The 15,818-nt window shown below is 41.2% G+C and overlaps 1 protein-coding gene across 1 annotated transcript; it reads right to left on the bottom strand.

The window, feature by feature from the left end:
• Positions 1-9,517: 9,517 nt before the first annotated feature.
• On the bottom strand, positions 9,518-13,684 carry pax1b (paired box 1b). The gene is made up of 5 exons (XM_077018065.1): positions 13,376-13,684; positions 12,445-13,062; positions 11,814-11,947; positions 11,353-11,548; positions 9,518-10,470 (listed from the first exon to the last, which is right to left on the bottom strand). Exons 1-5 carry the CDS (start codon positions 13,377-13,379, stop codon positions 10,376-10,378), a joined length of 1,047 nt encoding a protein of 348 aa, XP_076874180.1. The 5' UTR covers positions 13,380-13,684; the 3' UTR covers positions 9,518-10,375.
• Positions 13,685-15,818: the final 2,134 nt, after the last annotated feature.

The following is a 15,818-nucleotide window of genomic DNA, read 5'->3' as shown; positions in this document are numbered from 1 at the left end:
AGGTAGCCGCGGACCCGGGAGGAAGGTCGCCGCGAAACCCGCCAGTCGTGCTGCATCCAAACGGGCTGCAAGTCGCGCTGCACCTCGCGCGTCCGCCCGAAACACGGCCCCCAAGCGGTCGACAAGTCGCGCTGCACCCAGCGCATCCGCCAGCCGTGCGGCACCTGGCGGGAAGCGGGAGGAACAGGCAGGAGGAAAACCACCTCCTGCAGCGTCTCCAGCCTCCGGAGCTTTCTCGCCGCTCCAGGCTGTGCCCAAGGCGGGAGGCGTGGCTCCGGGGATGAATGTCTGTGTTCCTGTGTTTTTGTCTGTCCCCTTGTGTCTCCCTAACCCACTGTTCCCGTTTGTGCCCTTCGTGTTTACTGTGCCAGTGTGTGTGTTTGTCATCGTGCCCATGTTTAATGTTTTCTCCCCTGTCTTCCCAGGGAGGGTGTGCTAGAGCTGCTCGGGGCGGTTCCCGCCGTCGGGGGTGACGGCTCTCGGAGGCTCGTGATCCCGGTGGCTCCGGACCTGCTCGTCGGTGTTGGTTCGGGGCTTTCCAGCTGCGCGGGACGCTCCGGGGGTAGCGAGCCCCTGGTGGCGGGTTCTGTCACGGAACAGCTCCGGACCCTTCCCTGTGGGCGTGTCATTATGTCGTCTGCGTGCAGTTATGTCCATGTTTGTACTTCCGTGGGTGTGGGTTGTTTATGAGCGTGTTCGTTTGTTACACCTGTGCCTTGTCTCGAGGTCACGTGGGTCTGTGTAACTCACCTATTTAATGTGCATTCACGCAGTGTCGTGTGCTCGTCTTTGTCTAAAGCTACGTGTCAGCGTGAGTGAGTGCTACTTGCGCTCCGCACCAAGCTATTTCTTGTTGTGTCCAATAAACGTTGATTGTGCACCGTAATCGTCGTGGTGTCTGCCTCCTGCACCCAGCGTTACATTGTCTAATCTACATTCCATATAGTACCTAACAGTAAATATCACTCATTGTGTAGACAGTATGTTGCCAAAAATGTAAATTTGAAAAAAAAAGTCCAAATGAAGCGGATTACAGTAAAAATGAACTGACTAAGGAAACAACAGATGTTACTGTAAAATGTCTGTTGTTTGCTGGGAGAGAGTAAAATATTACATGTAATACTGTTTCTGTATTGCCATCAAATGTTAGTTTTTTTTTACAGTGGTTGTGCAGTGATTGACTATGTTCATCTCGAATAGAGAATATGTGGTAGTGTTTGAAAGAATGATTGGAACCAGGTTTGCTGTGTTTTAACAAAGTTGGTGTATAAAGAGAAAACTTTGTTTGCGTTGTGAAATGCAGAGTTTGTAATTAGTTAAGAAAATGCGCTTTTAAACAGGATATTAGCTATTTGTATGAGATAAATGTGTTGCTGTGTTTAGAGTTTTGTATCTCAAGTATTGGGAAACGCACGTTAGCGGTCGTAAAAAACTGTAACATTATCACAAAAAAATCTACAGCATTTATTGGAACAGATAGCACTTCCATCTTCCATCGCACCAATTAATTTTCAAACCAGTTTGCTTTGGTATAGTGATTATGCTTATAAAATAACTGACAATGATTAAAGATGCATAATTCACATGTATTGCAATTTCACCTATGTAATTTTGACTGTAGGAAAATTAAACTAGGCCTTTATCTGTAAAGGTTTAGAGGCGTTTTACTGTTAAAATTGTACTTCAAAAGTAAAACAACACGGTGCAAGATTGATGATGAAACTGGTGAGAAACTTCATATTACAAGCCAACGTTAAATATTAAACTGTAGATTTGCAAAGAATCAAACTCAAATAAAGAACTATAACTGAGTTCACTTTTTTAATTTAAAATATCATCATTTCAAAATATCAAATTTCAAATTGGTCTCTGGAAAGAGAGGAGATATCATGAAACCAGAGAGTGTGTGACAGCAGTACAGCACCACAACACCACAACAGTACAGCACAACACTACAACAGTACAACACCACAACAGTACAGCACAACACCACAACAGTACAGCACCACAACAGTACAACACCACAACACCACAACACAACAGTACAACACCACAACATCACAACACAACACCACAACAGTACAGCACAACACCACAACAGTACAGCACCACAACAGTACAGCACCACAACAGTACAACACCACAACAGCACAACACCACAACATCACAACACAACACCACAACAGTACAACACCACAACAGTACAGCACAACACCACAACAGTACAGCACCACAACAGTACAACACCACAACAGTACAGCACCACAACAGTACAACACCACAACAGTACAGCACCACAACACCACAACAGTACAGCACAACACCACAACAGTACAGCACCACAACACTACAACACCACAACGGTACAGCACAACACCTTAACAGTACAACACCACAACAGTACAGCACAACACCACAACAGTACAACACCACAACACCACAACAGTACAAAACCACAACACTACAACACCACAACAGTACAGCACAACAGTACAACACCACAACAGTACAGCACAACACCACAACAGTACAACACCACAACACCACAGCACCACAACAGTACAACACCACAACACTACAACACCACAACAGTACAGCACAACACCACAACAGTACAACACCACAACAGTACAGCACAACACCACAACAGTACAACACCACAACACCACAGCACCACAACAGTACAACACCACAACAGTACAGCACCACAACACCACAACAGTACAACACCACAACACCACAACAGTACAACACCACAACATCACAACACCACAACAGTACAACACTACAACACCACAACAGTACAGCACAACACAACAACAGTACAACACCACAACAGTACAGCACCACAACACCACAACAGTACAGCACCACAACACCACAACACCACACCACCACAACAGTACAACACCACAACATCACAACACCACAACAGTACAACACCACAACAGTACAGCACAACACCACAACACCACAGCACCACAACAGTACAACACCACAACTGTACAGCACCACAACACCACAACAGTACAACACCACAGCACCACAACACAACAGTACAACACCACAGCACCACAAAACCACAGCACCACAACACCACAACAGTACAACACCACAGCACCACAACACCATAGCACCACAACACCACAACAGTACAGCACCACAACACCACAACAGTACAGCCAGCCCCGTCGACGGGGGGGGACAACCGGGTCTGTTGTCCCGGGCCCCAGAGCCAGGGGGGCCCATCAAAGAGCCCAGCAATTTATTTTTTATTTAAAGTCTATAATTTTAAATAATCTAGAAATCTTTCATTAATATAAAATTCTGTACTCAAAATAAGCTCAATGGCTAAAACATATATGTTTTTTACCTATCTGCATATTTTCCATTAAGTGCATAGACCCCCGCCTCCCACTGGAAAATGGTTTGATCCAGCACCGCCCAACAGCGGGAAATACAGTGGTGGATAGTTAAATACAGAAATCTGGAGTGCAGAAAAGAAAGGAAAAACATTTACCTGACGAATTTTAATGTTGCATTGTGTTCCAGGTTTGAAAAGTGCTGGAATTTAAGCTAAAGTACTTGAAAATGCTTGAAATTGTAACTACTTCGTTTCATAACAAATAGCTATCTGAACAGTTCTCTTGTATTACGTTAACAAATACGAGCCTCTTGTAATTCCAGGACAGCACCACAACACCACAACACCACAACAGTACAACACCACAAAACCACAACAGTACAGCACCACAACACCACAACAGTACAACATCACAGCAGTACAACACCACAACAGTACAACACCACAGCACCACAACACCACAGCAGTACAACACCACAACACCACAGGACCACAACACCACAACACCACAACAGTACAACACCACAACAGTACAACACCACAGCAGTACAACACCACAACAGTACAACACCACAACACCACAGGACCACAACACCACAGCAGTACAACACCACAACAGTACAACACCACAACACCACAGCAGTACAACACCACAACACCACAGCAGTACAACACCACAGCAGTACAGCAGTACAACACCACAGCAGTACAACACCACAGCAGTACAACACCACAGCAGCACAACACCACAGCACCACAACACCACAGCAGTACAACACCACAGGACCACAACACCACAACAGTACAACACCACAACAGTACAACACCACAGCAGTACAACACCACAGCAGTACAACACCACAACACCACAGCAGTACAACACCACAACACCACAGCAGTACAACACCACAACACCACAGCAGTACAACACCACAGCAGTACAGCAGGATAGCAGAGCAGCACCACAGAAGCACAGCAGGATATTAGGCCTCTTAGCCACTTAAGTATTTTATAAATCCTAAATCTGATGCAGAAACGGGGTCCCTAAAACTGGAGTGTACATTAACATTAGCATGGAGGCACATTCCACCAACATGCTCCTAGATGGGCCCACACGCTTACCAGCAGGAAGCCATTAGCTAAGGTGTGTGCTGTGATTGTGAGACATTTTCCTTTTAACACAATTATGACCACAAAAATGTTTTTAGATTTCAGTCATTAGTGCTCTTGCTCTGTGTGTGATTGTGTGTATGTGTGAATGAGGGTTTGTGTGTGTGTGGGTGTGCGAGTGTGAACATTGCTGTGTGTGTGTGTGTGTGTGTGTGTGTGTGTGTGTGTGTGTGTGTGTGTGTTGAGCTGCTGCAAACCTATGGAGAATTCATGCATTGAGCTGGAACACCATTTAGTCACGCCAGGCTTAGCCATGGTGCATACACGCACATGCACACGCACACACACACACACACACACACACACACACACACACACACACGCTTCCTTCAACCAAATCTGTGTCTTGTACAAGCAGACAAATGCAAAATTGTGTTTTATTGGATTCTCTTTAAATTAAATAGACTCAGTTTAAACGACTTAATTTCACTTTCTGTGTACTTCAAAGTCACATCATTAATAAAAGCACATCATTAGAAAACACATCATTAATACACTCTTGCTTACTGCTCTAAGGGTTTAGGCCACACACACCTCTCAGTGGGTATTATTACCTCTGTAGTCCAGGTACACATCTGTGTCTGTTCTCTTGCACTGCCATGTTCATTGCAGTATTCTTAACTTAATTATTCTGCACAACAGTATGACAACTGTGTGCATTTGTTTAGTCAGTACCCCATAACAAAGAGGATTTATGATATTTTATAGCCTTTGGGTTGCCTTGTCTGCGTGTTATCTCTCCAACCAGTTGAGCACACCTAAACTGACTTTGAAGTCTGGACAATGCATGCCAGGAGGGATGGATGAGCACACACACACACACACACACACACACACACGCACACACATATACACACAGTCACACACACGCACACATGCACACATGCACACACACACACACACACACACACACGCACACGTGCATGTACATATACATGAATGCATACACGCAAACACACAAACACACACACACACACACACACACACACACACACACACACACACAGAAAGCAGTTAACAAACAATGTAATTTAAGACTGTGTTGGCCACTTGAGACTGTGTGTGTGCACAGTTCACCGTGCCACCATTTCCCATGAAGTCTTGTTTGCACCAGTCAAAGAAGAAAATGTCTGTGATGGTCTCCCCAGTCATTTACATTAATTGCAATTATATTACAGTAAATGTTTAGAGTGCAGTGTCTTCGAAAGATGCTGCTGTGTTTGATAAACAGCTGTATAGGTACAAATTTCTGCAACAGAGCACAGATAACATGGAGCGTGTGCATGGGTGTGTATACTTGTGTGTGTGTGTGTTTGGGTGCATGTGTGTGTATACCTGTGCGTGTGTGTTTGGGTGCATGGGTGTGTATACCTGTGCGTGTGTGTTTGGGTGCATGTGTGTGTATACTTGTGCATGTGTGTTTGGGTGCATGTGTGTGTATACTTGTGTGTGTGTGTGTGTGTGTGTGTGTTTGGGTGCATGTGTGTGTATACTTGTGTGTGTGTGTGTTTGGGTGCGTGCGTGTGTATACCTGTGTGTGTGTGCGTGTGTGTTTGGGTGCATGCGTGTGTATACCTGTGCTTGTGTGTTTGGGTGCATGCGTGTGTGTGTGTGTGTGTGTGTGTGTGTGTACCTGTGCGTGTGTGTTTGGGTGCATGCGTGTGTATACTTGTGCGTGTGTGTTTGGGTGTGTGCGTGCGTGTGTGTATGTGTGTTTGGGTGTGTGCGTGCGTGTGTGTGTGTGTGTGTGTGTGTGTGTGTGTGTTTGGGTGCGTGCGTGTGTATACCTATGTGTGTGTGTGTTTGGGTGCATGCGTGTGTATACCTATGCGTGTGTGTTTGGGTGCATGCGTGTGTGTGTGTGTGTGTGTGTACCTGTGTGTGTGTGTTTGGGTGCATGCGTGTGTATACTTGTGCGTGTGTGTTTGGGTGTGTGCGTGCGTGTGTGTGTGTGTGTGTGTGTGTGTGTGTGTGTGTGTGTGTGTGTGTGTGTGTGTGTGTAGTGTATCTCATGGCGCCTGCCGTCTGACTGAGCGTCTGCGTCTGCACATCCTGAACTGCATCTGTCTGGTCCACTAATCATGTTTAACTTGGCTGAGTTTAAGATGATCCAGAAACTTCAAGGCGTGTAGAACAATAAAAAAATAACACTGTATACAGTAAACCCGTCAATTAACACGTGGAGGTGATGCGTTGTTCCTTTGTGGGGTGTTATCAGTGTTTTCTGTCTGTGGTCATTAATCATGATGGTGTAATATGACAGCTCTCTTTCAGACTGCGTCACACAGAACCTGTTCAATCTAAAACAGGGATTAAGGAACGCCGTGCTTGGGTTTCTTCTTGCGTGCGTACATCGATCACTGTCGGTGCTTAATGAAAAGGAAATAACTGCGTGACAAACCCGCTCTGATGTTGATGAAGTCTTGGAGAGATAAACTGAATCGATTCAAAATGAGATATGTGCACCCGGGTGCTTAGCAGTCACAGTTTTCTGCAAACAATAAATATTGAGACTGAGAAAGTTGCCAGGTGTAAACATGAATTAAATATTAACTTTAATGATTGTTGAACTAGATCCTGTCTAACGTCCCCCTGCGGTGCCATCACGCTACCGTGTTCGACCGTATTACAGCAACTTGGTACGTTTGCATAGTGGCTCTAAAATGCTGCATGTCTAGTCTTAGTCCATTGTGCTGTGTGGACTGCACTATTTGCCCGGTCCCAGTCTACCCTGCTGTGTGACGGCACGTCCCCTTCAGATAGAGTTGTTTGCTGTTGGATCAAGTTGCATCTTCCATTAGGCCTACCTGGGCTACCGGATTTGTCTGAACAAACACGAAGTTAAGCCCTGAAAGACCGATGACCGAAGACTTCCGACGGAGTGGGTTAACAAACTTAATAACCGAGCTTGAGCCGTAATCGAGTCATATAGAATTACGTTACAATGGTTCAACTATTTTGTAGCATTACCATAAATTATGCGAAACGACTTGGTAAGGGATATGTAACTAATCTGTAATGTTTTTAATTGGATAACAGTCATAAACATTGCATGCGCGATAATCCGCATTTAGTTAGTTTGTTTATTTATTTTAAAATACTAAATGTATTTATCTATTTATGTATGTATGAAAATACTAAAATTGGCTTCCTGATGACTCTTCGGAGTTATTTTGATCACTTCGAAAACCCTTAGTATTATTTTTCATCAAATCCTGTCTTAGATGTGCACATCGTCTGTATATACCAAGGCGAAGTCAGGATTAACATATCCCGCTAAATTGGAGCTCATAAGACTTGTAGAAAATAAAATCTATTTGTGACTTATTTTACTGAAGAGTCACACCGTTTTGTCCGTGTACGTGTGCCTGTTGGCACGTGAGTATTCTCATTATTAATCAAAGGAAATTAAACAATATTATTGGTCTTCACGTTTATGAATAGAAGTGATATTGCACTTCATAACAATTTAGATTTTTTTTACTTGGGACGATTGTAATGTTATTCATCTTATTTGATATTTTATTTTCCTAGTGATTATTAAAACAAAAAACCCTTGGTTTTTGATTTGTAATGGTTATTCACATACACATACCACATACTGTAAAACAGCCCGTGTAAAACATTAGTAAGCGTTTTCAATGAAGCCCAAGTGACAAAACATACAAAGAAAAAACCTTCGCTTAAATATAAATTAAACATAGCTAATGTAAATGTACTTATGCGTGTTCAATAGCGCATAACCCGCTGTTCACGCTTGACTAGTGACCGTAGAACCTGGACAAAGGAATCACGTGATCAGCCTTAATTAACTAGTGGTAGTGAATTATTGGCTGTACTGTTTATAAAGTAGAAGTTATTTTAGTCGTTTAAATATATATAATATATATTTTATTTTTAGATTTATTTGTACATTTAAACATCGTTCTGCTAAATTTGCAAGGAAGGGCGCAAAGGAATTACGGAAAAAGGGAAACTGCACAGTCACCGCACCACTGTGTGGATAGAGGTCTGCGCCATAGTTTCCCCGTTTCCGATATCGATTTGATTAATATTAAGATATGTGCAGCTTTTGTAAGAGTTTCCCGAAAGTCTTCATAATTGCTTGGAAGCGAGTTTAAAGTACTGTGTGCATTCCGCCTCATTACCAACATGGCAACAAGCTTTAATTAGGCAATTAACGGCCTAATGGCCGCTGGCAAACCCAACACACTCTCGGGCAGTCCGCGACACATTTGATCATAAAAAGAATGTTACAATTATTTAAAATATCATTTAAAAATAATATGATAATACACAATGACACATAACTACTTGAAACACAATTTGACACAAACCCGAAATAGCTGTTGTCCAGAAGCGAAGGTTAAATACAAGCCTACATTACAAAGGCTATTTAGGCTATACTAAATATAGAAGATTACATATGCGTATGTCATCTTGCATTTGTGTCTAAAACTAATCAAACCATATGCAGAAAAGGCCTAGTGTGTACATATATATATATATATATATTGTAATGTCCTGTAGGACAAGGTAGGCCTAATACAAGCCACAACGTATATATATATATATATATATACACTAGGCCTTTTCTGTATATGGTTTGATTAGTTTTAGACACAAATGCAAGATGACATACGCATATGTAATCTTCTATATTTAATATATTTAATATATATATCCTAAATGTATTCTTAAAGCGGATACGTTGTGGCTTGTATTAGGCCTACCTTGTACTACAGGACACTACAATTACTCCATGGAATCAATCAATCTATCTATATATCTGTCTGTCTGTCTATCTGTCTGTCTGCCTGTCTGTCCGTCCGTGTCTTATATTGCTTGCACTGCTGACGAAGCAGCTACAGTTCAATCATACTACCTGTTACTAAATATAGTACAAATATCTACAGTTATTATTGTTTTTTTTATGCACAAAGGCAACAACATGCACAAAGACGCAATAATAAAAAAACGCAATTTATTGAGAATGACAAAACCGTAATTTCCAAACAATTTCAAACAGACAGACTTTTAAGGGGTGCGTGCTTGGTCATGACAGATGTGACCCCTGCATATCAGAAAAGGAGCAAAAATATGCTACGAGCGATTTACAAAAGCAATTCATGATTAACGACACTAGCTGACTCCTTCAATAAGGTGACAGATACCTGCCGTACTACGTTAGGAAAAGCTCGTGCTACGAACATTTTTTAAGTTCAAATTAAAATGTATGACATACATTTAATTCCATCAAATCATTATCAACAAAACCTGATATCTATATATGGTTGTTGCAACTTAGCACCTGAACAAAGAACGCGCCACCATCAAGAGGGCTGTTATTTTAAACATGCGTTTATTAGGCAAAATGGATTCATAAAAATATAGAGATGCGACTTGGTTGCCACAGTAAGAACGTTTCCCTTTAAGTTAAACAGCCCGTTCTTACGCTAGCATTTTTATGAACAGGGGTATATCAGCTTTATCTTCACAAACGAAGATTATAGGTCCAATTCCAAAAAACAGAAAACCAACGGTCTTCATTCAACGCATTTTCTATATGACTAATTTGTTTTCATCATATTGTTTTAATTATTAATAAAATGTTATTACATAATCTAAAAAACCGCAAATATTGCAGAAATCCCATGTGGTAATGCCCACAGTTCCAGCTATTAAAGTTAAAGCAACAATTTGCGCATCTAATGCTTTTTAGCCATAACATTCTGAATTCAGTCAATAACTTACTGTTGAAATCCTGACATGGCCCTTGCGAGCGGCTATGCGCGTGTTAACCGGTGTCGTTTCTGCAAGGCCCGGCCCGGTTCTCCCGGGTTACGACGCTGAGGTGGGTAAAGACAGCGCGTGCACGCTGCTCAGCGCCTCGTGCTGTTGCTTGCTCAAAGGACTAGGAGGCTTTCTGTCTCCGACTGAAAATCAAACAAGAAGGGTTTATGGAACAAATAAGTCGTAATTCATCTCTGTAACTAAACTAAACACTAAGCTAACAGAACATTCCGCTCACTGCCAAGTTGCACGAACAAAATGTCCGTGAATATTTTTACAGATGCTGCCGAAAGACAGGGCGGTTGGGTGTAGTAGCATCATAGATTACTGGAACTGGCGTAAGGCCTTGAAAAATAACCGAGCCACGTCAGTCGTGTTGATGTTGGGGATAAAAGAGCTTGATCGTAAGGTGTTTGGAAGGCACGACAGACAGGGTGCTATCTGAGAATAGCTGAGTTTAAATCAGTGTACGTGTTATCTGCAGCTGGTGAGCGCTTTCTTAATATCTTAATGTCGCGTAATTATATTACCAATAAAGGTCAACCGTTGTTACACCCCCATCTAAGCACATGCACTCTGCAAAAACTATTTGTTGCCTTTTAATGTACATAACGACGAAATATTTTTTATTCACTTATACATCCAAGAAAGCAAAATCTTAATCTTAATTGAGTTAATTCGACGTAATGATAAAATTGTTTAATTGCCTTTTTTATGTTTTAAATTATGTTAAAACAAACTAGGCATTTCTCGAATAAGTCTCATATAGACCCATGTTTGTAACCTTCTTTAAGTGTAAAAGAAAAAACTAATCTAAATAAGGAACCGGTTGTAAAAACATTTGATATTAAGGATATCTAGCATAATTATGTAATTTATTACTTGTTTACAGCCCAATCTGAATTGCTGCCCGTCTTGGCCAGGACACCTTTGTAAACGAGGTTGATAATTTCAGGATATAAATTAAAGTTATAATAATGATAACAATGACATGTGAAGTATAAATAGGTTGGTAAATAGGTTACCGTCTGATGGTCGTTTGAAGGTCATGGCAGCATGAATGTTGGAGTTGTGCATCATTGCGCCGTTGTTCGGGTGCGCCAGGCTCGCGCCTTGAGACTGCCAGTGTTGCCCGTAGTTACCGGGAGGCCCGTAAACGCCGTACTGGTTGGTGGCGGCGTAGGCGCACGCGGGGACATACCCGGACAGGTTGGATGAGGACTGTCGGAAATAGGAGTGTTATTATATTTTAAATGGGCCTATACGAGGAAATACACAATAAAACAACATATTTCTGAGTAACTAAACCTTTTATAGAGAAACAAATAACAACAGTCCAAATGTTTGACTTTACTTTTTAAATGCGGCTATTTTAATAATTAATGCAAGTCATGAAATAAAAAGGCTGTCGTGTAGAATAAACAACGACCTTATGTAGTACATTATGATGTAAATTATTGTAAGCAGTATGCTAAATTGAGCTTACCTGGTTGTATTTAATATCAGCATCCATATGTGATCTGTCAATGCCATTGACTGCATGGGCCGAAGGAAACGACGCTCTATTAACACTCGCCCAATCTTCCATCTTCTGCTGATAACCATCTGGACCAGCAATCGCTATCAAGAGTTTACAAGCACACGTTAATAGCAAATCATTTCGTATGTTGTATTTATATATATATATAATACAAATACAAAATGTATATTTATGTAAATATCGCTTCATTAGCGTTTGACAGGCATCAATCTCTAACGGAGTGTAATAATGACATAATAATATAATAATTAGTATAGTGTGTTCCGCTCGTCAATCAATAGATCTGTGCCATGTAGTTTATCATAGTGGCACCACAACACCTTTCTGACATTATGCCAGTCCCTCAACTCGCTCGCTTTAATGAAGGCTAATATTGCAAGGCATTTTTATTGTCAAATAGCCTAGAATAACAGGTAAATATTGTTTTAATAATATAAAATTAGAGTTTGTAAAACATCTATTCAGATTATTTCTAGAAAACATTTAACAACCTAAAGAACAAAAAAAATGTCTAAAAAAGCAAAATACTATTTAGTTATATAATGCTACAGAAATAATACGCAAAATGGTAAATTACCGGAGGGGTCCATGAAAGCTCGTATCCCTAGAATGTTGCTAACAGTGTGGACCGAGGGCCAGGCCCGGGACAGGCTGACATGACCCGCTACAGACACACCAGGAGGGGTTCCGAGTTTAGCGCCGGTGGGTGAGATGGCGTTGGGGTATGAATAAGGATACACAGGGTTGTAGGGAAGTGGAGGAGACGACTTGCTGGCCTCATACTGACTTGGCTGTGAAAGGTTCCCAATTTTATTTCTCAAAATGCGACTGATTGAGCTCACCGACGGGACGTTGTATTTGTCGCAAACGCCGTCGGCTAGAAGTCTGTCCCGTATTTCCCATGCAAATATTCCAGGGTCGCCCTGCTTGTAATCCCGTATGCTTTTGACCACGTTTGGCGTGGTGACCCGAGGTTTACTTCCACCGATGGCCCCGGGTAAGATTGAGCCCGTCTCGTTGTATCTTGCTAAAATCTTGCTTACGCAGCCATGAGACACACGGAGTTGCCTGCTTATATCACAGGGTCTTATTCCCAGCTGTGCCAGTTCAACAATTCTTATTCTAATGGCGTTCGGAAGAGGTCGTCCGTTAACAAACACACCGCCAAGTTGATTCACCTCGCCGTACGTCTGCTCTGTAATAATGAAATACTGCACATTAGTGATCCATATTCAAATGTGTAATAGTTATTACTTATTTCACTTAATTTCGAAGTTTATCAATTAGTCTACTTAAATGTAATATCCCAGTTAAACAATACACGCGATGCGGACATTTCAATGTCCAAACAGAGCTATACAGTAAAATACATAACACAAGTTATTATAACACAACTGAGAGGTAAACTGGATTTTATAATTGCTTTAAACGCATCGCCACTTTTAACGTTTATTTATTGCATGCATTTCAGATTTCATAACATTTTAAGGACATTTTAAGACTCTTACCCATTTGACTTTATATGATGACAACCCCTTTAATAGTTACTCTGGAAAGGCGTCGGTAGCTGTCTTGCCCTTTCTGCGCATTGGAGAAGCGTAAATCCTCGCGTCTCCCGTTTGGGGGTACCCTCTTCCCCGAAAGACGTTAACGAGCCGCCGGTTAGATGACAGACTGCCGTGATCTTCGTCCCAGTGTTCGCCCTCAGCTGGAGTGGACGAACAACCGGAGGCGTCTCGACGTCAGTCTCCCTGAAGTCTCCAACTCCTCCCCGTTTCCACCAGCCTCCACCAGCACGCATGCTGCTACACTCTCCCCAACCTACACACCTTTATATGTACACGCAGAAAGATAGCCAGTCTATATTCTATCAACAATAAAAAAATAATAAATGCATAAAAATACAGTTCATCACTTACAACAAATGCCACTAGAGCCTGTCCAGAAAGTTTTCCTGGCGATATCAGCCAATCTAACTATAGGTGAAGCCTATATTTACACACGTGATTTATCATAAAATAAATATCTTAAGTATTCAAAATTATCTTTTTCAATATTTATCGAGTTGTTTGTATTTTACTATTATATTATTTTGAAATATTTATTTTCTATTCATTCGATTCTATAATGTGTATGCATAATAAAATCAACAAACACTCGATTCCAGCTGTCCAGAGTACCGCATCAGTAGCTATAGCTTTAGTCTTCAGAATAACTTTTATTGATGTCGATATTGTTCAACGTGCATTGTTGTAAGCTGGCCATATTACATCTAAAAATCTATTTACAATTTCCAGTGGACAGTGAGTGTTGTGAGTGTGCGCCTGCGCGGTGTATGTGAACGTGGCCTATTGTGCCAACGTGTAAGCCAATTATCAAACACGTATGCTTAGACTTCTTGTTTAAAATATAACTCACTTTGTGAGGAATTGTCGTAAAATATCCCTTCTAAATATAAAATTTCTTGTGTCAAAGTTTTTAGGACGCCAAAATAACCATAACTGGTCAAACAGAACATTAAGCCTGTCGGTGACTTTCAGTCTAGTGATAAAATGGCCACCGGCTGGCAGGTGAAGGAACTACACCGAATCCACCTGGACTTTAAAAAGTTAACGTGAAATTTATTAATTTATTATAAAATGTCTTAATGGCCAGCACCTGTAACACACCTGACATAATTATTCACGGGCGTGGGACGTGGTGTTATTTTTTCTTCACTTGCTCTGCAAATATTTTATATGTGTTGGTATGTAAAGGGCATGTTTGTCAGTTCACGCCCGCCCGAATGTCCATAAAATCTTCGTGCATTTCACATTTGATAGCTATCTGGTTTTGTCACAGCAAATAGACTATACACTTCTGACTGTTAGTTTGTAATCAACTGCAATCATATAAGTCTTAAAATTAGCTTACCTTCGTGCAAATCTTTCTTAATAATCATAGTGGTCTGAACCTTTTAGGAAGTGCATTCCAGGATAATCGAAAGAGATCAGTGTGTCAGTGTGACAGAGTGTGTCTGTAAGAGTAATAATATCCTACCATTTTAACGTAGGTTTTACATGCTAATGCAATGCAAATAATGGGGAGGTCATGGTTAGGTCATGAAACTGACATTCAAATCAGTCGGACGAATTCCGCGAACCTATTTTGAACCGTTACAACTAGACCTAGTCTGCATGTAGCCTGTTTATGTTATTACAAATATATATATATATATATATATATATATATATATATATATATATATATATAACTTAATATCATTATTTATTTAATTATTCCAGTGTTTGTTAGGTAAATTCAGATGGTGTGGTGGCGTGTGCCGTTTGAATCTTGAATCTTCGCTAGGGTTAAGTGGAAAGCTGTTAAACTCTGGTTGAACACGTTTGTGTTTAGGGTTAGGGTTAAGGTTAGGTTTGGCGTTAGGCTTAGGCTTAGGCCTCGGTCTACTTGGTCTCCTTCTCTCCTGACAGTTCTGGACTGGGCTTCCCTGAACTATCGTTAAGCAAACAGCGTCTTTAAATAGTACAGAGAGACTGAAGACTCATCTTAACTAAACGAGGAATTTGGGAAACTGGTCCCCAACTGAACGGACTAGGATTTTCATGCTTTTGTACAGGACATAATGCTATGAAACTGTATTAACCCATTTTAAGTAAAACTTAATAAAGTATACCATAGATTCATTGTTGCAATGATACGCATATTTAATAGGTTAAGTGAAATGCCGAGCGAGTGTGTGCACGCACACTGCGGTGTTTACTTCATACTCGACGTAACGTGTCGTGAATTCCTGAGCTCTATCATTTAGGAACTTTTATTTAGTTTGCTCTCTTTCCTACCCTATTGAGCAGAAATAATCTCTAAAAGAGATGGTGCTGTTGAATTATCTTAATTCTAACGTTTACAACTGAACTGGCAACTCGCGTGCTATTGTATCTGCGTGCGTGC

This window comes from Brachyhypopomus gauderio, chromosome 9 (genome assembly GCF_052324685.1).
Source record: "Brachyhypopomus gauderio isolate BG-103 chromosome 9, BGAUD_0.2, whole genome shotgun sequence".
Classification (NCBI taxonomy): Eukaryota; Metazoa; Chordata; class Actinopteri; order Gymnotiformes; family Hypopomidae; genus Brachyhypopomus; species Brachyhypopomus gauderio.
The sequence above is the reverse complement of the archived record's forward strand: the minus strand, read 5'-3'. Positions and strand labels throughout refer to the sequence as shown.